At 44.0% G+C, this 21,764-nt stretch overlaps 1 protein-coding gene and 1 non-coding gene across 2 annotated transcripts; both read left to right on the forward strand.

Annotated features, from left to right (window-relative positions):
- LOC139539560 (thimet oligopeptidase-like) lies at nucleotides 1-13,979 on the forward strand. The gene is made up of 14 exons (XM_071342625.1): nucleotides 1-145; nucleotides 1,142-1,348; nucleotides 2,597-2,745; nucleotides 3,310-3,417; nucleotides 3,653-3,755; nucleotides 4,078-4,235; nucleotides 4,562-4,697; nucleotides 5,723-5,865; nucleotides 11,118-11,341; nucleotides 11,794-11,995; nucleotides 12,349-12,535; nucleotides 12,707-12,835; nucleotides 12,986-13,122; nucleotides 13,382-13,979. The coding sequence occupies exons 1-14, from the start codon at nucleotides 133-135 to the stop codon at nucleotides 13,541-13,543; spliced, it is 2,058 nt and encodes a 685-aa protein (XP_071198726.1). The 5' UTR covers nucleotides 1-132; the 3' UTR covers nucleotides 13,544-13,979.
- On the forward strand, nucleotides 3,800-3,925 carry LOC139540575 (small nucleolar RNA SNORA16B/SNORA16A family). The gene has a single exon (XR_011668235.1). It is a non-coding gene; the product is annotated as a small nucleolar RNA SNORA16B/SNORA16A family (small nucleolar RNA).
- Nucleotides 13,980-21,764: the final 7,785 nt, after the last annotated feature.

A 21,764-nucleotide genomic window follows, 5' to 3' on the forward strand; every position in this document is an offset into this window, starting at 1 on the left:
CCCCAATTTTGACTTTGTGGCTGTGGTACCTAAGGGAAACATCAGTGGTCAAAACCCCTAATCGCTGAATTGGCATCGTCAACCACAGGCTGTAAAACTCACCGCGAACGTTGCTTCTCAGATTTCTGAAATATGGCACCGACAGGTGAGTCTTTACGAAATTCATTAATATTACATTGGGTATTTTGTAACACGTCATTGTCAAATGAATAAACTCAACGTTTTGCATATTCGATCGTCAGTCTGTGCTGGACTTGATAACGCTTTCTGTATACTAACGCTTTAACGTTAGTTAGCTAACGTTAACCTTATTTAACAGAAAATGTATTGCATGCTATTAAAATGTTGTTTGTAGCAAGCAAGCACATCTCTGCAGGTTCATCGCATCTAGCTAAATAACCAGCTTAGCCACGCACTAACACGATTGATAGTTAGCTAGTTCCAATACAGCATGCATCCGTCCCATTCAGTTAGCTACCTAGCCAACTAGATCAAAAGCCAGGCGTGATTACAAATTGGCAAGAATCCCACTGGCGCGTTTTGATAATGAACCTTCCAAATGTTACAATATTTGTGAAGTACAAAGTAAGCAGTACTGACAATGCCTCTTACATTTGCTAACTATATATATATTTCAGTAGGGAGGATGACAACCGCCTAATTTAATTAAACGATAGTTAGCTAGCGTTAGCTAATTGTTTTAGATAATCAGTGTTGAACCCCAAAGTATCACTGGATTAGCTACTACAATGCACATCCACATAGTTTCCATAGAGTAAATAGTAGAAATGTCAACACTATTACTATAATCACGGGTTGTCATTTGCATACTGCCAATTGGTTGCTAGTGTTTTAAGGGCAGCACTGAACTGTTGCTAGCTAGTATTTTTATGGGGTGTTAAAACGGTCACAGTAGTGTTGACTGTACATCAGCCACAGTATCTTCTAACCACGTGAGCAGTGCTGATGCTGAAACTAGGCATAGTTTATAGAAAATGCCATTGAATGTCGCCATAGTGAAAAAAAGCTATTTCCTTATAACCTGTACATTTCCTCACAGTTCAGCAGTTACGCCTTTTCCAAGACGCCTTTTCCAAGACGAACCATCCAACTCGTGACCATTCCTTATTTCACCCCACAGGAGAGGTGGCGTCTGGCAGTGGTGCGCAAGTGTGTGCTGACAACCGCCTGCGCTGGGACCTGACCCCCGAGCAAATCCATCAGCTATCAGATGAGCTTATTGACAAGACCAAAAAGGTGTATGACTGTGTTGGGGCCCTGGACCTGGCCAGTGTTTCCTATGAGAACACCCTGAAATCCCTCGCTGATGTAGAGGTGGAGTACACAGGTGGGTGAGACTCATACTCCAAAAAGACACCTTTCTTTAACCCCTTTCCTCTATTGTGACAGTGAATTGAAATAACTGAATTAAGGTTACAGCAGTATGGTGAAAATATGGTGTCAACCTCTCCAGTTATTTAAAGAGTTGTCTGCCATCAAGGAAATAATTAGATGGTAGGAGGGATATTAAGTGTATGTGACTTGACAAGTGCTTCCCAACAGGTTTCCCCTATAATTTCCTCTATGTACGAACCTATAGGTTTGGGGCGGCAGTTAGCCTAGTGGTTAGAGCGTTGGGCCAGTAACTGCCCCTGAACTAGGCAGTTAACCCACTGTTCCCCGGTAGGCCGTCATTGTAATTAAGAATTTGTTCTTAACTGACTTGCCTAGTTAAATAAAAGAAAAAATTGGTTGATACATAATTGGTGCATTTGTTCAGTAGAACCATATACTTGTGTAAAGAGGGCAAAGAACAAGTCCATGCACTTTGTTGGTAGCTGATGGGCAGGTTTCACAAAAACAAAACTAAAGATATATATAATCAGTTCAGTCCAGCAGTTCAGTTCATAGCAACCACCCCTAGCATCTATTCCACTGCCATTGTAAGCGATGGGGAAAAGTCTGAGTTGGCAGGAAAGAGGTATGCAATGTTATAGACAAATCAGCACTTTTTACATAAAGACTAGCTGACCAGCCTATGCTCACCACAATAGTGTTTTTGGCATTGTTTTGAAACCAGGGCACAGGCAGTGGACACTGGGCTGTACATGTTACATCAGGCAGTTGTAGCCTTTTATAAACCCGGTGCAGCAAAATATCTCATACAAAATGTACAAAAGAGCATGTTTTTATTATCACTATCCTGCCTCTCATCATTTTAGGCCTTTTATTAACTGTTTCATCACAATGCACATTCCCCAAAACCTGAGCTTATGTTTCAAGCTAAAAATGGTCACATTAGACTGGATTTATAAACTACAGGTGGGTGTTACACATTGGTAAAGGATGAGGTGAGTCCCCCTCTTTCAGTACGAAATAATTTTGAGCACTGAAAAAGCCCAAAATATAATCATCGTCATGATACAGTGCATCATGATACAGTTGATTACTCTATTAGTGAGGAATGTCTTTTTCATGATCGTGTTTTGTAAGTTCTCAGGGGGATTCCCTGTTTTAAATAATACTAAAAATCACTTGCAAAGAAAATGACACTCATAATACCTGCTCACTCTTGCATTTTGACATGTTATTCCAGTTGAGCGCAATATGCTGGACTTCCCCCAGCACGTGTCTTCCTCCAAGGACGTACGCACGGCCAGCACCGACGCCGACAAGAAGCTGTCCGAGTTTGACGTGGAGATGAGCATGAGGGAGGACGTCTACCAGAGGATCGTGGCACTGGAGGTGAGGAGGAAGAGGTCAATAAAGGAGGTCCATCTCAATAGTCTGAAGTGGCTTCCTGTCCTCATCTCTTTACATTGACATTTAGTCATTTAGCAGACACTCTTATCCAGAGCGACTTACAGTTAGTGCATTCATCTTAAGATATGTGGGACAACCACATATCAGTCATAGTGAGTACATTTTTCCTCAATAAAGTAGTTATCTGTGAGGTACAAGCTATTAAGGGGAAGAAAAACAATTTATTTATTCTTTATTTATTCTTCATCTGCAGTCTGACTGATGAAAACTGATCTGAAAACACACTCAGTGGATGTGCTTTCATCTGCCTACTTCATCAGATCAGTACAGCTGATAAATACTTTGTTGAGCGATCAGGACTAATAAAGAAGGGGAAAATGCCCTTTGGCCTGTTGAGATGTACCGATAGGATCTCAGTAGGTGAGGCCTGTATGTTTTCACATGTTATTGCCTCATCATGTTGTCTTTAGAAGTATCCTATGGCTACGCAAAGCTGGGTGCAGAATCATTCTCATCAGCTGAGTTCTGCTTTCCGTCCTCTCACAGGGGAAGGTTGACGCTGACACGCTCACTGATGAATCCAAGAGGTACATGGAGAGGCTGATCAAGCTGGGTCAAAGGAATGGCCTCCACCTGACCAAAGAGACACAGAATGTAAGGGACTTTACTGAAAGGTTTTAAATTCCAAAGCTCATACTCTGATCAGACCTGGGTTCAAATACTATTTGCCATCTTCCCAATACTGAGCGATTGCTTTAGCCTGCCTGTAGTGCTTCAGACAAGCACAGCTAGAGTATTTGAAATGATTTCTAATAGTATTTCAACCCAGCTCTACCTCTGATCATTAGGGTCATTGTCAATCCATTGTCTTACTTCGATCTCAAAACAGGAAGTCAAAAGGATTAAGAAGAAGCTTAGCAACCTGTGCATTGACTTCAATAAACACCTGAACGAAGACACCACCAGTCTGGTTTTCACCAGAGAGGAGCTGGGTGAGTTCACAGGATATAGATTTGGTCTGCTTTTTGATCTTTGGTCAGACACCTATCAAAGCGGTCCCTGTTCTTTTGTAGAAGTCACGGTCTAAAGAATGCCAAAAACATCACTTTTACCGACGGTGGCTGTGCAGTTCGACAATAACTGATTCAGGGGAAGGACACCTGTAAATTGTACTCAGCAAATTGATCTCTGTTTCTAGTCCAGTTTTCAGGTTTCCAATTGAATTGCTTAAAAAAAGAAGCAACAAGCGCTGGCTGTATCATTGAAAGCAAATCCCGAAGTATGACTTCTGACATGTATGACGATGCACTTTAGGCGGTCTCCCCGAGGACTTCCTGAGCTCGCTGGAGAAGGACGGGGACAAGCTGAAGATCACCCTCAAGTACCCTCACTACTTCCCCACCATGAAGAAGTGCTTCATCCCTGAGACCCGTAGGAAGCTGGAGGAGGCCTTCAACTCTCGCTGCAAAGAGGTGAGCCATTGTCTGTTCTCTGTGAGACAGAGATACTATCCGGTATTGGAAGAGAATTGGGTACCCTACTGTAATAAAAAAATTTAAACACGGCAATGGCCAGAGAAAGTATTCGAAGCAAGAAAATTGCTGAGCCCCCTCAAATAAAGTCAGACTGCTGCACGGAAATGTACCATTAAGTTTATTTCAGCCAAAATATATGATAGACAACAAAGTGCGTTTCAGCTCCACATTTTTTATTTTCTCTGAGCACCAAGTATAACCTGAAAAATGGTCCCCTGGAATTCATTTCAGATTCCAACCTCTGTAATTTTCTCCTGGTGTAGGAAAACTCTGCCATCCTGAAAGAGCTGGTGCAGCTGAGGGCTCAGAAGAGCTCCCTGTTGGGCTTCACCACCCACACTGACTTTGTCCTGGAGATGAACATGGCCAAGTCTGGCAAGAAGGTGGCCGGCTTCCTAGGTGGGTCGAGATGGGAGGGGTTGAGAAAGGAGTTCGTACATTTACATTTAAGTCATTTAGCTGACGCTCTTATCCAGAGCGACTTACAAATTGGAAAGTTCATACATATTCATCCTGGTCCCCCCGTGGGGAATGAACCCACAACCCTGGCGTTGCAAGCGCCATGCTCTACCAACTGAGCCACACGGGACTGTACAACTCATTGAAAGGTTGTTATGGTACGCGGTTCCATTTTCAACTGACCAGTGTACAATTTGGCTAGTTGTTTGTGGTTTACTATTGTTAGCTGCAGAGGCTGCTGTCAGTTCTATCAGAAACAAGGTATTGGGAAGGCGGGTAGCCTACTGGTTAGAGCGTTGCGCCACTAACCGAAAGGTCACATGAATACCTGTGCCGACAACGTGAAAAATATGTAATAATTAACCCTAAGTTGCTCCAGTGGCACTGTACTGCTCTGGCTGACCCTGTAAAACAACACATTTCACTGCACCTATCCGGTGTATGTGACAATAAAACATTTTGAAGTGTGTGTGCTGCAGCTGCTTCCCTATACTCCCCTGACCCCAGTGGCCGTAACCACCCTGTTCCATTTTAGTCAAAGTATTTGTGTCATATTGTATTTGTTGAGGGCACTGCTCACACTCAACTATGCATTAACAAACACAACTGCTACAACACAAAATGTTTCACATTGCAAAAAACAATACACACACTAGTTACCACCGCTCTGCTCCAACGTCTGTGTCTGTCTTTCGGAGGATACACATATCCTTTGTGTACCTTTGACAATAAGGTAATGTTTGTATTTTCCAGAGGAGCTGGCCCGTAAGTACCTTTGACAATAAGGTAATGTTTGTATTTTCCAGAGGAGCTGTCCTATAAGTACCTTTGACAATAAGGTAATGTTTGTATTCTCCAGAGGAGCTGGCCTGTAAGTACCTTTGACAATAAGGTACTGTTTGTATTTTCCAGAGGAGCTGGCCCGTAAGTACCTTTGACAATAAGGTACTGTTTGTATTTTCCAGAGGAGCTGGCCCGTAAGCTGAAGCCCCTGGGGGAGGAGGAGCGCAAGGTTATCCTCGCGCTGAAGGAGAAGGAGTGCCAGAAGAGGAGCCTGCCTTTCAATGGCGAGCTGCAAGCCTGGGACACGCGCTACTTCATGACCCAGGTAGGGCAGAGGGGGAATAAAGACAAATGTCTACAACTCTGTTATGCTCAGTTACCCAACACCGCTTTATTTAACACATCAATACATCGGTGTGGGATGATATCAGAGTTGCAGGATGCAAAGATTATTGTTCTGTTGTATTTCCCCCCAATCCCCCGTGTAAATATTGGACTATAAATTGTGCCTTCCTGTATTATACTCATGCTAAAATGTTTATTATATTTTACTGAGCCATTTACCATTTAGAATGTTCCTATTCTTATTTTTTATTATTTCTTATTGTTGCATTGTCGAGAAGGAACCATGTGTATCCCCTACATATGTCTAATAAAACTTGAAACCTATTAAATAATTGCTACACCATATATACACACACACACATAGTACCAGTCAAAAGTTTGGATACACCTACTCATTCAAGGTTTTTTCTTTATTTGTACTTTTTACTGTTTTCTACATTGTAGAATAATAGTAAAGACATCAAAACTATTAAATAAAACATTTGGAATCATTTAATAACCCAACAAGTGTTAAACAAATCAAAATATAGTTGTGGCCAAAAGTTTTGAGAATGACACAAATATTAATTTCCACAAAGTTTGCTGCTTCAGTGTCTAGATATTTTTGTCAGATGTTACAATGGAATACTGAAGTATAATTACAAGCATTTCATAAGTGTCAAAGGCTTTTATTGACAATTACATGAAGTTTATGCAAAGAGTCAATATTTGCAGTGTTGACCCTTCTTTTTCAAGACCTCTGCAATACGCCCTGGCTTGTGGTCAATTAACTTCTGGGCCACATCCTGACTGATGGCAGCCCATTCTTGCATAATCAATGCTTGGAGTTTGTCAGAATTTGTGGGTTTTTGTTTGTCCACCCGCCTCTTGAGGATTGACCACAAGTTCTCAATGGGATTAAGGTCTGGGGAGTTTCCTGGCCATGGACCCAAAATATCGATGTTTTGTTCCCCGAGCCACTTAGTTATCACTTTTGTCTTATGGCAAGGTGCCCCATCATGCTGGAAAAGGCATTGTTCGTCACCAAACTGTTCCTGGATGGTTGGGAGAAGTTGCTCTCGGAGGATGTGTTGGTACCATTTTTTATTCATGGCCGTGTTCTTAGGCAAAATTGTGAGTGAGCCCACTCCCTTGGCTGAGAAGCAACCCCACGCATGAATGGTCTCAGGATGCTTTACTGTTGACATGACACAGGACTGATGGTAGCGCTCACCTTGTCTTCTCCGGACAAGCTTTTTTCCGGAAAGGGGATTCATCAGAGAAAATGACTTTACCCCAGTCCTCAGCAGTCTAATCCCTGTACCTTTTGCAGAATATCAGTCTGTCCTTTATGTTTTTCCTGGAGAGAAGTGGCTTCTTTGCTGCCCTTCTTGACACCAGGCCATCCTCCAAAAGTCTTTGCCTCACTGTGCGTGCAGATGCACTCACACCTGCCTGCTGCCATTCCTGAGCAAGCTCTGTACTGGTGGTGCCCCGATCCCGCAGCTGAATTAACTTTAGGAGACGGTCCTGGCGCTTGCTGGACTTTCTTGGGCGCCCTGAAGCCTTCTTCACAACAATTGAACTGCTCTCCTGGAAGTTCTTGATGATCCGATAAATGGTTGATTTAGTTGCAATCTTACTGGCAGCAATATCCTTGCCTGTGAAGCCCTTTTTGTGCAAAGCAATGATGACGGCACGTGTTTCCTTGCAGGTAACCATGGTAGACAGTTGAAGAACAATTATTCCAAGCACCACCCTCCTTTTGAAGCTTTCAGTCTGTTATTAAAACTCAATCAGCATGACAGAGTGATCTCCAGCCTTGTCCTCGTCAACACTCACACCTGTGTTAACCAGAGAATCACTGACTGCGGTTCAATGTCAGCTGGTCCTTTTGTGGTAGGACTGAAATGCAGTGGAAATGTTTTTTTGGGGATTCAGTTAATTTGCATGGCTAAGAGGGACTTTGCAATTCATCTGATCACTCTTCATAACATTCTGGAGTATATGCAAATTGCCATCATACAAACTGAGGCAGCAGACTCTGTGAAAATGTATATTTGTGTCATTCCCAAAACTTTTGGCCCTGACTGTACATTTTACATTCTGCAGAGTAGCCACCCTTTGCCTTGATTTCAGCTTTGCACACTCTTTGCATTCTCTCAACCAGCTTCATGAGGAATGCTTTTCCAACAGTCTTGAAGGAGTTCCCACATATGCTGAGCACTTGTTGGCTGCTCTTCCTTCACTTTGCGGTCCAACTCATCCCAAACCATCTCAATTGGGTTGAGGTCAGGTGATTCTGGAGGCCAGGTCATCTGATGCAGCACTCCATCACTCTCCTTGGTCAAATAGCCCTTACCCAGCCTGGAGGTGTGTTGGGTCATTGTCCTGTTGAAAAACAAATGATAGTCCCACTAAGCGCATATCAGTTTGGATGGCATATTGCTGCAGAATGCTGTGGTAGCCATGCTGGTTAAGTGTGCCTTGAATTCTAAATAAATCACTGACAGTGCCACCAGCAAAGCACCATCACACCACCTCCTCCATGCTTCACGGTGGAAACCACACATGCAGAGATCATCCGTTCACCTACTTCGCGTCTCACAAAGACATCTCATAACAGACCAAAGGACAGATTTCCACCGGTCTAATGTACATTGTTCGTGTTTCTTAGCCCAAGTAAGTCTCTACTTCTTATTGATGTCCTTTAGTAGTGGTTTCTTTGCAGCAATTTGACCATGAAGGCCTAATTCCCGCAGACTCCTCTGAACAGTTGATGTTGAGATGTGTCTGCTACTTGAACTCCGTGAAACATTTATTTGGACTGCAATCTGAGGTGCAGTTAACTCTAATGAACATATCCTCTGCAGCAGAGTTAACTCTGGGTCTTCCTTTCCTGTGGCAGTCCTCATGAGAGCCAGTTTCATCACAGCACTTGATGGTTTTTGCAACTGCACTTGAAGAAACTTTCAAAGTTCTTGAAGTCTTCTGGATTGACTGACCTTCATATTTTAATGTAATGATGGACTGTCGTTTCTCTTTGCTTATTTGAGCTGTTCTTGCTGTAATATGGACTTGGTATTTTACCAAATAGGGCTATCTTCTGTATACCACCCCTACCTTGTCACAACACAACTAATTGGCTCAAACGCATTAAGAAGGAAAGAAATTCAACAAGTGAGCTTTTAACAAGGCACACCTGTTAATTGAAATACATTCCAGGTGACTGAGTGTGTAAAGCTGTCATCAAGGCAAAGGGTGGCTTCTTTGAAGAGTCTAAAATATATTTTGATATGTTTAATACTTTTTGGGTTATTAAATGATTCCATGTGTGTTATTTCATCGTTTTTATGTCTTCATTACTATTCTAAAATGTAGAAAATAGTAAAAATAAAGAAAACCCCTTGAATGAGGTGACGTGTCCATACTTTTGACTGCTACTGTATATATATACAGTGGGGAGAACAAGTATTTGATACACTGCCGATTTTGCAGGTTTTCCTACTTACAAAGCATGTAGAGGTCTGTAATTTTTATCATAGGTACACTTCAACTGTGAGAGACGGAATCTAAAACAAAAATCTAGAAAATCACATTGTATGATTTTTAAGTAATTCATTTGCATTTTATTGCATGACATAAGTATTTGATCACCTACCAACCAGTAAGAATTCCGGCTCTCACAGACCTGTTAGTTTTTCTTTAAGAAGCCCTCCTGTTCTCCACTCATTACCTGTATTAACTGCACCTGTTTGAACTCGTTACCTGTATAAAAGACACCTGTCCACACACTCAATCAAACAGACTCCAACCTCTCCACAATGGCCAAGACCAGAGAGCTGTGTAAGGACATCAGGGATAAAATTGTAGACCTGCACAAGGCTGGGATGGGCTACAGGACAATAGGCAAGCAGCTTGGTGAGAAGGCAACAACTGTTGGCGCAATTATTAGAAAATGGAAGAAGTTCAAGATGACCGTCAATCACCCTCGGTCTGGGGCTCCATGCAAGATCTCACCTCGTTGGGCATCAATGATCATAAGGAAGGTGAGGGATCAGCCCAGAACTACACGGCAGGACCTGGTCAATGACCTGAAGAGAGCTGGGACCACCGTCTCAAAGAAAACCATTAGTAACACACTACGCCGTCATGGATTAAAATCCTACAGCGCACGCAAGGTCCCCCTGCTCAAGCCAGCGCATGTCCAGACCCGTCTGAAGTTTGCCAATGACCATCCTGATGATCCAGAGGAGGAATGGGAGAAGGTCATGTGGTCTGATGAGACAAAAATAGAGCTTTTTGGTCTAAACTCCCCTCGCCGTGTTTGGAGGAAGAAGAAGGATGAGTACAACTCCAAGAACACCATCCCAACCGTGAAGCACGGAGGTGGAAACATCATTCTTTGGGGATGCTTTTCTGGAAAGGGGACAGGACGACTGCACCGTATTGAGGGGAGGATGGATGGGGCCATGTATCGCGAGATCTTGGCCAACAACCTCCTTCCCTCAGTAAGAGCATTGAAGATGGGTCGTGGCTGGGTCTTCCAGCATGACAACGACCCGAAACACACAGCCAGGGCAACTAAGGAGTGGCTCCGTAAGAAGCATCTCAAGGTCCTGGAGTGGCCTAGCCAGTCTCCAGACCTAAACCCAATAGAAAATCTCTGGAGGGAGCTGAAAGTCCGTATTGCCCAGCGACAGCCCCGAAACCTGAAGGATCTGGAGAAGGTCTGTATGGAGGAAGGAGTGGGCCAAAATCCCTGCTGCAGTGTGTGCAAACCTGGTCAAGAACTACAGGAAACATATGATCTCTGTAATTGCAAACAAAGGTTTCTGTACCAAATATTAAGTTCTGCTTTTCTGATTTATCAAATACTTATCTCATGCAATAAAATGCAAATTAATTACTTAAAAATCATACAATGTGATTTTCTGGATTTTTGTTTTAGATTCCGTCTCTCACAGTTGAAGTGTACCTATGATAAAAATTACAGACCTCTACATGCTTTGTAAGTAGGAAACACTGCCGATTTTGCAGGTTATCAAATACTTCTTCTCCCCACTGTATATGTGTGTATTGTGTATATTTATGTAAACAAAATAATACTGTGATAATAAAAACATCAATTTTTTTTACTGCGGCGGTAGAGCTGACCCTTTCGGCTGTGTGGTTTTTATTTGCCCCTGAGGGTATAAATACAGTTTTGAAGTGTTTAATTAAATATATTTCCTCTGCTCTGCCCCCCTTTAGGTGGAGGAGACCCAGTACGCGGTGGACCAGAACCAGCTGAAAGAGTACTTCCCAATGGAGGTGGTGACCCGGGGCCTGTTGGACATCTACCAGGAGCTGCTCAACCTCACCTTTGATCTGGTGGAGGGCGCCCCAGTTTGGCACGACGACGTCACCCTTTACTGCGTCAAGGACCGCACCTCGGGCACGGTGGTGGGCCAGTTCTACCTGGACCTCTTCCCAAGGTGAGTCGAAGGAAAGCAGAGGAGATAGAAAAGGATTTTAAAGATGGCCGCCTTTGGTTTACTATTTTATTTTATTTAGCCTTTATTTTAACAGGGAATCATGCTGAGACCAAGGTCTCTTTAACATGTGCCCCCTGTATACACATCAAACACTATACACATCAATATTCACATCAATACATGAAAAGCAAAGCAATGTGTTTTGTACGATTGTTTTGATATATCTATCTTTTATAAGGATTTTGTCATTTTTTTGGAGGGGAAGAAATCTGTATTTCATTGCTCTGCAGAGTTACGGTTTCATTTTGTAAATGAAGTTAAACTGCAATCAAAATAGAGAAGGAGCTCACCTTTGCTCATCAACATAATGAGGGAGACAATAAAAAAAAACTCAGATTTAGCCAGTCATGTTTAACAGTCATGGTGATTGTGTTTATCCCCCCCCCCCCCAGAGAGGGAAAGTACGGCCACGCTGCCTGCTTCGGCCTGCAGCCCGGCTGTCTGCTGTCGGACGGGACCCGCCAAATGGCGGTGGCAGCCATGGTGGCCAACTTCAGCAAGCCCACGGCCGATGCCCCCTCCCTGCTGCAGCATGACGAGGTGGAGACCTACTTCCACGAGTTTGGCCATGTCATGCACCAGCTCTGCGCTCAGGTGTGTGTCATTACTAGTATACAGCATTGTTCTGTTCCTGTGCACTGAAATTAATGTTTGTCTGAATAAAGGCATTTTAGTGTGATGGTTAATATATTTCCCACTCTGGCTTTTATTTATATATTTCCTGTCAAATCAACCTAAAAGACTTTGTAAGCAAGGAATTCTTACAAGTCACTTTAATGCCAGAGAGGGTATTGTCCTCCTCTGATCATTCAATCTAAAATATATATTTCATATTATACATGTATGATATTTTTTATTCAGACTGATATGAACTACTTAAACCTACTACACCTCAGGATTCGTTTATTAACAGATACCCGTCTCTCTTCTGTCTCTGCTGCTACCAGGCGAACTTTGCCATGTTCAGCGGGACTCACGTGGAGCGGGACTTTGTGGAGGCACCCTCCCAGATGTTGGAGAACTGGGTGTGGGAGAAAGAGCCCCTGCAGCGCATGTCCAAACACTACAAGACGGGCGCCCCTATCCCTGACGACCTGCTGGATAAACTCATGAAGTCCCGGCTGGCCAACACGGGTGGGTCACCACAAAAAAAATGTCCTGGTTCCTTAATAGAACACCCCTTAACACGTTGTACACCAGTGCTGGAGGTTGGGTTATTCAGCTGTGGTCACCAACCAGACTCCTGATGAACTACCTGGTTTACAGGTATCAGTGTGTTGTGTTAACTCTCTCCCTCCCATGCAGGTCTGTTTAACCTGCGTCAGATTGTCCTGGCCAAGGTGGACCAGGCACTCCACACCAAGAATGGCCTGGACCCGGCTGAGGAGTATGCCCGGCTGTGCCAGGAGATCCTGGGTGTGCCCGCATCCTCAGGTCAGAGACAACCTCAACCAGTGAGCCAGACCACCATCACAGCTGTAGTTTGGTAGCCTGGTCCCAGATATGTTTGTGCCATCTTGCCAACTCCTATGGTCATTGTCACAGCTTTTAAACAATCCTTTCTCTTTGCCATTGTGCCCATAGGAACCAACATGCCTGCCACATTTGGCCACCTGGCAGGTGGTTATGACGCCCAGTACTACGGTTACCTCTGGAGCGAGGTCTACTCCATGGACATGTTCTACGCCCGCTTCAAGCAGGAGGGCATCATGAACCCAAAGGTTGGCACAGCTGAGCTAGTTATTTACAATGCTGTTTTTACACTTGACCATCTTCAGCTATTATCTAGTAATTTATATCAGGTGTCATTGGTTATTGATGCTAGTGAGCAGTGACTGCCTGCAGCCCTCCAGGACTGGAGTCATGTCATCTGACTTTGGTTTTTGAGCTCCAAATGATTTCACCATGGCAGAAATGTAATTGTTTTTTGGCTAAAATGGCCTCCTGTTTGATGCCGAGATCTTTTTCCATCTCTCCCAGGTGGGGCTTGACTACAGAAACTTTATCCTGAAGCCCGGAGGCTCGGAGGATGCTGAACTGATGCTGAAGAACTTCCTAGGGCGGGAGCCAAAGCAGGAAGCTTTCCTTCTGAGCAAAGGACTAACGGTTGAGCTGGAGGCGGACACTCCATGTGCATGTTGACCAATCACAACCAGCTCAGCGTGAACATCCCCAACCAATCATACACTTAGGACATGGGCACAAGGGACCTCCATTTTCAACAACAACAAAAAAAAAGACGAAGACAAGAATTGATAAAGAGAAGAATTTCCAGTTTCTGCTGCTCTACAGCAGTGTTCCCCAACCCTGGTCCTCCAGTATCCCAACAGTAGACATTTTTATTAAGCACACCTCGTTCAACTTGTTAACTAATCATCAAGCCCTAAATGAGTTGAATCAGGTGTGCTTGTCCAGGGTTACAATAAAAATGTGTACTGACCAGGGTTGGGAAAGATTGCTCTGCATGCAATATCACCCAGTTTCCCCCCTTTTGTGCTGTGTTTTGAGTTTGGAGGTATATTTTAAACTGCAATTGTATTCAAGTAAGGAAGAGCAAAATACACTAACAAAGAATTGACTTGACCCTTTTGTCGGCATTTGTTGACTTCTGTCAGTTTTCTCAGAAGAAGTAGCTCTCCAGTTTCTGCAGAGCTGCAATATGTACTGTACCTTGAGCATGGGGCCTCAAACTCATTTTGGTCAGTATCTCTGACAGATTCAGTATCCTGTCTGATAAAATGAGGCTCTAGCCTTTCACTTGAAGTACACTCGCTGCCATAAAGCTGTTACAACACACTGTCCTAAGAATACAACTGTTACACTCGCGGCCATAAAGCTGTTACAGCACACTGTCGTAAGAATACAACTGTTACACTCGCTGCCATAAAGCTGTTACAACACACTGTCGTACGAATACAACTGTTACACTCGCTGCCATAAAGCTGTTACAACACACTGTCCTAAGAATACAACTGTTACACTCGCTGCCATAAAGCTGTTACAGCACACTGTCGTAAGAATACAACTGTTACACTCGCTGCCATAAAGCTGTTACAACACACTGTCGTAAGAATACAACTGTTACACTCGCGGCCATAAAGCTGTTACAACACACTGTCGTACGAATACAACTGTTACACTCGCTGCCATAAAGCTGTTACAACACACTGTCGTAAGAATACAACTGTTACACTCGCTGCCATAAAGCTGTTACAACAAACTGTCGTAAGAATACAACTGTTACACTCGCTGCCATAAAGCTGTTACAACAAACTGTCGTAAGAATACAACTGTTACACGCTGCCATGAAACTGTTACAACACACTGTCGTAAGAACACAACTGTTACACTCGCTGCCATAAAGCTGTTACAACACACTGTCGTAAGAATACAACTGTTACACTCGCTGCCATAAAGCTGTTACAGCACACTGTCGTAAGAATACAACTTTTACTTTATAATTATAATCTTAACATATCTCTGCGGATTGATCACTGACGAACCACGTCAGAGAAACCATTGAGTATACACTACATGACCAAAAGTATGTGGACACCTGCTCGTCGAACATCTCATTTGAAATCATGGTCATTAATATGGAGTTGGTCCCCCTTTGCTGCTATAACAGCCTCCACTCTTCTGGGAAGGCTTTACACTAGATGTTGGAACATTGCTGAGGGGACTTGCTTCCATTCAGCCACGAGCATTAGTGAGGTCGGGAAATTAAGCCTGCCTCGCAGTTGGCGTTTCAATTCATCCCAAAGGTGTTTGATGGAGTTGAGGTCAGCGCTCTGTACAGGCCAGTCAAGTTCTTCCACACCGCTCTCGACAAACCATTTCTGTATGGACCTCGCTTTATACACAGGGGCATTGTCATGCTGAAACAGGAAAGGGCCTTCCCCAAACTGTTGCCACAATGTTGGAAGCACAGAATCGTCTAGAGTGTTATTTTATGCTGTAGCTTTAAGATTTCCCTTCAATGGAACTAAGGGGACTAGCCCGAACCATGAAAAACAGCCCCAGACCATTATTCCTCCACCAAACTGCAGTTGGTACTATGCATTGGGGAGGTAGCGTTCTCCTGGCTTCCGCCAAACCCAGATTTGTCCATCGGACTGCCAGATGGTGAAGTGTGATTCATCACTCCAGAGAACGCGTTTCCACTGCTCCAGAGTCCATTGGCGGAGGGCTTAACACCACTCCAGCCGATGCTTGGCATTGCGCATGGTGTTCTTAGGCTTGTGTGTGGCTGCTCTGCCATTTAAACCCATTTCATGAAGCTCCCAACGAACCGTTATTGGGCTGGTGTTGCTTCCATAGGCAGCTTTGAACTCGGTAGTGAGTATTGTAACTGAGGACAGACTATTTTTTTTACGTGCTTCAGCACTCGACGCTCCCATTCTGTGAACTTGTGTGGCTTACCACTTTGTGGCTGAGCCGTTGTTGCTTCTATACGTTTCCACTTCACAATAACAGCACTTACAGTTGACTGGGGCAACTCTAGCATGGCAGAAGGTTGACAAACTGACTTGTTGGAAAGGTGGCATCCTATGACGGTGCCACGTTGAAAGTCACTGAGCTCTTCAGTATGGGCCATTCTACTGCCAATCAAAAAAAAAATGTTTGAATAAGAGATAAAAGTAACAAGTAATTAAAGAGCAGGTAACAAGTAATTAAAATAACAATAGCGAGACTATATACAGGGGGGTACCGATACAGAGTCAATGTGCGGGGGCACCGGTTAGTTGAGGTAGTATGTACATGTAGGTAGAGTTATTAAAGTGACTATGCATAGATGACAACAGAGAGTAGCAGTGGTGTAAGGGGAGAGGGGGGGTGGCACGGTAAGTAGTCTGGGTAGCCATTTGATTGTACAAACAATAGTACGCAAGTACAAACACAATGGGACCACACAGCCATCATACCGCTCAGGAAGGAGACACGTTTAGTCTCCTAGAGATGAATGTACTTTGGTTCGAAATGTGCAAATCAATCCCAGAACAACAGCAAATGACCTTGTGAAGATGCTGGAGGAAACATGTACAAAAGTATATATGTCCACAGTAAAACGAGTCCTATATCAACATAACCTGAAAGGCCGCTCAGTAAGGAAGAAGCCACTGCTCCAAAACCGGCATAAAAAAAGCCAGACTACGGTTTGCAACTGCACATGGAGAAATGTCCTCTGGTCTGATGAAACAAAAATAGAACTGTTTGGCCATAATGACCATCTTTATGTTTGGAGGAAAAAGGAGGAGGTTTGCAAGCCAAAGAACACCATCCCAACCATGAAGCACGGGGGTGGCAGCATCATGTTGTGGGGGTGCTTTGCTGCAGGAGGGACTGGTCCACTTCACAAAATAGATGGCATCATGAGGAAGGAAACTATGTGGCTATATTGAAGCAACATCTCAAGACATCAGACAGGAAGTTAAAGCTTGGTCGCAAATGGGTCTTCCCAATGGACAATGACCCAAAGCAGACTTCCGAAGTTGTGGCAAAATGGCTTAAGGACAACAAAGTCAAGGTATTGGAGTGGCCATCACAAAGCCCTGACCTCAATCCTATAGAACATTTGTGGGCAGAACTGAAAATGCATGTGCGTGCAAGGATCCTACAAACCTGACTCAGTTACACCAGCTCTGTCAGGAGGAATGGGCCAAAATTCACCCAACTTATAGTGGGAAGCTTGTGGAAGGCTACCCGAAACGTTTGACCCAAGTTAAATAATTCAAAGGCTATGATACCGAATACTAATTGAGTGTATGTAAACTTCTGACCCACTGGGAATGTGATGAAATAAATAAAAGCTGAAATAAATCATTCTAATATAAATCAGATTCCAGAAACCCTCCATAAATCATTCTCTAGGATTAAATGTCAGGAATTGTGAAAAACTGAGTTTAGATATATTTGGCTAAGGTGTATGTAAACTTCCGACTTCAACTGTAGGTGTTTTTATTCCGTTTTTGAACTTGCACTACCAGGAACATTGCATTTTATTGCAGTAGATATTGTTGCCAGTCGTAACCAGAGGCAAACTCAGCCTTGACTCGTTTTAATTTGTGAGCTCTGAACCTGTAGTTAAATACCCTGATGATCAAATTAACTCCCTGGTGGTACACGTTCCTGTCGTGTTACCAGGATTACGTTTGGTAAAATGTACCCAGTGTCAAAACATTTTAAGGGTTGTACAGTACTGGGGAACAAACATCATGACGTAGGACCAGGGTAATGAGCTGGAATGCCTAGTTATTGTGCAAATGATTAACTACATGAATACACTATCTCAGATATCTTTATTTATTCGAAAGGCAAGCAACTATAATCAGGTTATACTACTTTGTGGAGGGTTTCTGAAATCTGATTTATATTAAATATCCATAAAGCATCAAATGTTATGTTTATGTATGATCTACATCTTCCAATGTTGCCGAACCTTAAGTATCCGACGGTAGGGATTAACATGGGTAACCGGGACTGTCCTGGGAACACTTCACTTTTCCAGAAAAAAATAAAATGACAAGACTTCCCCAAAATCCACAATGTTGGCACTAATGTAATTCCACACGACATGCCCAGCATCAGGTTAGCAAAAACATATATAATACATTATCCAAACAGGTTGCTGCATGGAAGCCTTTAGCATATTTACACAAAGTCGCCGTAAATTCAAAGCACACGCATAATGGACACTCCCGGACTGCATACACGACATGAATGCAGTTAATAAACCCTAATAAACCCTACGATTGCAGTTAATAAACCAAGGGTGGATGCTCCAGGAGCTGAGCCACCACATGGCTCTGAGCACCAGGAAGGGTTTGGGTATGTTCTGCGGCAGGGAGTTCTTCCTGGGGAAGATCTGCCTGGCCATGTGGGAGTACACCAACTCCTGCCATGCGCCCCTGGTGGTGCACGGGCTTCCGGGCGTGGGTTAGACGGTGCTGCTCTGCAAGCTGGCTCAGGAGGTGCCTCCTGGATCCCAGGGCCGTGGTGGTGTTAAGGTTTCTGGGGATGTCGGCCAAGAGCTCTGACGTGGACTGCATCCTCCGGATCTGCGCTGCGTTCAGTTTGCCGCCGCCCACCCCACTAACAGCACACATGCATGAGGACCTGATGAGGTTCTTCCATAGCCTTCTAGCTGGGGTGTCGGAGCGAGGCCACACACTTTTTATCTTACTAGACGCCCTCGATCAATTGTACAGTGTTGTACAATTGCACAGTGTACAGTGTTTGTATATTTTGATATGGTAATATGAGTGTTGAGGACAATACATCTGAAATCTAGATCTGAATCAAAATGGTCTGGACAGCCCACTTTAACAATTTTAAACAGTGCGAGAGAGGTAGAGGAGGTCAGAGCAGCGGGCTGAGAAACACAGGGTCCTGGCAGAGTACTTCCTGGCTTGCTGGAGCCATTGCCAATTCATAGCGGTCCTTTGACCTCCACTGAATACCACAATGGATGCTGACCGCAAGGTAACAGAATGATGGGATTTCAGTTCAGTTCGACCAATTGTCTCACGCCACCCACAGCCAGAACCTCACAGTAAATAAGGACTGAAACTAGCATGAAGCTAACCGGACGTGTTTCCATAGTGAAAATGTTCCCATGGGATATTTGTGTGGTGTTGAATCATTAAAATACACCTGTCTTCTCAAGGTGCCCCTCAGCCCTTGTGTTTCGCTACAGGAGTGGCTAATGTCAAGAATGTCAATTTGAATTACTGTGTATGATGTCATATTACAAAGTCTACCTTTAAGCTGAGACTCTGACCTGTGGGGTGGCCAATGTCATTGTGGACGTGACCCTCTGCACCGAACATGGACTGTCCCGAAACTCAACTGATCCGAGACACTTTCATTCTCCTCAAGCCCACCCTGGACTTCCTAGATGGACAGATGGGGCAGTCTCTATTTGGTCAGGGGCTGGCATCTTAGTCAAGTGTCACATGTTTGAATTGATGCATGTTCTGTTGGGTTTAAATCTGTCCTGTTTCTGATAAAGTAGATCACTATGTCACATATTTACAAGCCATGCTGTAGGGTAGATTATTTGGTTATTGATGGATTTGAGTCCCTAATACATTCCTCTATGGCTTGGAACCAGAAACATTGACATTATACTGGATGGATGATATCAGGAGAGCCTGCTCTTCACAGTGTCTCACCAACCATCTCACTCCATTCTAATACTATGTTTCCTTTCCAAAGACCCCTCCCTCTTCTACACAGAGGTCTTGGCCAGGCTCCACTCTTTCGCTGAGATGTACCCTTCACTGATAGGACGACTCTGCAACCACTGTCACGACTGGCTCTCGTGCTGTCCCGACCCCATCCTCATCCCCAAGTGCACCTTCCTCCAGTCTCCAGGAGGAGCGCTAAAGACAACGCTCGCTGGTTTCCAGAAAGGTTGGTACACAGTACTGTAGGATTTGCTTATTTAATGCAAATGAGCCCAGGAGTATAGGATGATCTAAGTTCAGTCTGTATTTCACCTCTCCAATCGTTAAGGTTAGGATTTAGTATGGGTACGCTGTCAGGCATATTCAAATTCTGCTTATTCTTGCTCATTCTCTCTCTCTCTGTGTGTGTGTGTGTGTGTGTGTGTGTGTGTGTGTGTGTGTGTGTGTGTGTGTGTGTGTGTGTGTGTGTGTGTGTGTGTGTGTGTGTGTGTGTGTGTGTGTGTGTGTGTGTGTGTGTGTGTGTGTGTGTGTGTGTGTGTTTCTTGCTCATTCTTTCTCTCTGTGTGTGTGCGTGCATTCATTTCTTAGGAAAGGTATTTGATTGTGTAATAATCTCCTTGCCAGAATCGCTGTGAGGCATATCCAAATTCTGCTTATTATTTCTGTGTGTGTGTGTGTCTCTCTCTCTCTCTGTCTGTGTGTGTCTACTTGTTTGTGCTCTACAGCTAAAGTGCTATCAGTGAGAGTGATTGACAGCGGTGATCACTGTCTCTCATTGGCTGCTGACGGGACTCTGAGGAGGTGGAGCCTGTTGAGTGGCAGGCAGCTGTACTGTACCCTGGAGGCGGTGTCTAGTAACCCCTCGCCTTCCACCTCACACATCCACGTGTCTGAGGAGTGGGCCCTCGTCTTTACCCACTCTGGAGGCCATGTATGACATGGATGTGAAGGAGTTAATTGTCTTATATCAACAACAAAAAAATGAATTATGAATTTTCCTTCAAATGCACCTTTTCAATCATTCTGTTTCTAGCTTTTTTTGATACGTACAGTAGGGACTCCCAAATTATTATCATCACCCCTTTAACACTTCTGCTTTACCTGCAGGTGAAAGTATGGCATCTTAACACAGCAGACATACTCTTCCAAGTCAAAGATACCGGTATCTCCATTCTTGGAGTATTGAACAGAATTGTCGTCTCCCTCTCAGACGCAGCACATCTTCCCACCCATCCGCCGAGGCCAAGACAGTGCAGACCCGTTTGGAAAACTCTTCACATAGTTTGACCCTTACAACTACCCTTTCACTGCAAAACATGGCAGACTACTTATAGCATCCAAGGAGGGCTTTCTCTATCAGGTACAGATTACTGAAACATGTCGAAGTGCATTTATTCCTTGTGTTATTATTTTTCTATTATTTGGAAATGACAGTCTATCATTACTTTAAGACATGAAGGTCAGTCAATACAGAACATTTCAAGATCTTTGAAAGGTTCTTCCAGTGCAGTCGCAAAAACCACCAAGCGCTATGGTGAAACTGACTCTCATGAGGACCGCCACAGGAAAGGAAGACCCAGAGTTACCTCTGCTGCTGAGGATAAGTTTATTAGAGTTAACTGCACCTCAGTTTGCAGCCCAAATACATGCTTCACTACTAAAGGAAACCAATAAGAAGAAGAGAATTGGTTGGGCCAAGAAACACGAGCAATGGACATTAGACCGGTAGAAATCTGTCCTTTTGTCTGACGAGTCCAAATTTGAGATTGTTTGGTTCCAACCGCCGTGTTTGTGAGAAAGAGTAGGTGAATGGTTCCCACCGTGAAGGATGGAGGAGCAGGTGTGACGGTGCTTTGCTGGTGACACTGTCTGATTTATTTAGAATTCAAGGCACACTTATTCTGCAGCGATATGCCATCCCATCTGATTTGCGCTATCATTTGTTTTTCAACAGGACAATGACCCAACACACCTCCAAGCTGTGTAAGGGCTATTTGACCAAGGAGAGTGATGGAGTGCTGCATCAGATGACCTGGCCTCCACAATCACCCGACCACAACCCAATTGAGATGGTTTGGGATGAGTTGGATCACAGAGTGAAGGAAAAGCATCCAACAAGTCCTCAGCATATGTGGGAACTCCTTCAAGACTGTTGGAAAAGCATTCCTCATGAA

The sequence above is a fragment of the Salvelinus alpinus genome, chromosome 15 (assembly GCF_045679555.1).
Source record: "Salvelinus alpinus chromosome 15, SLU_Salpinus.1, whole genome shotgun sequence".
Lineage (NCBI taxonomy): Eukaryota > Metazoa > Chordata > Actinopteri > Salmoniformes > Salmonidae > Salvelinus > Salvelinus alpinus.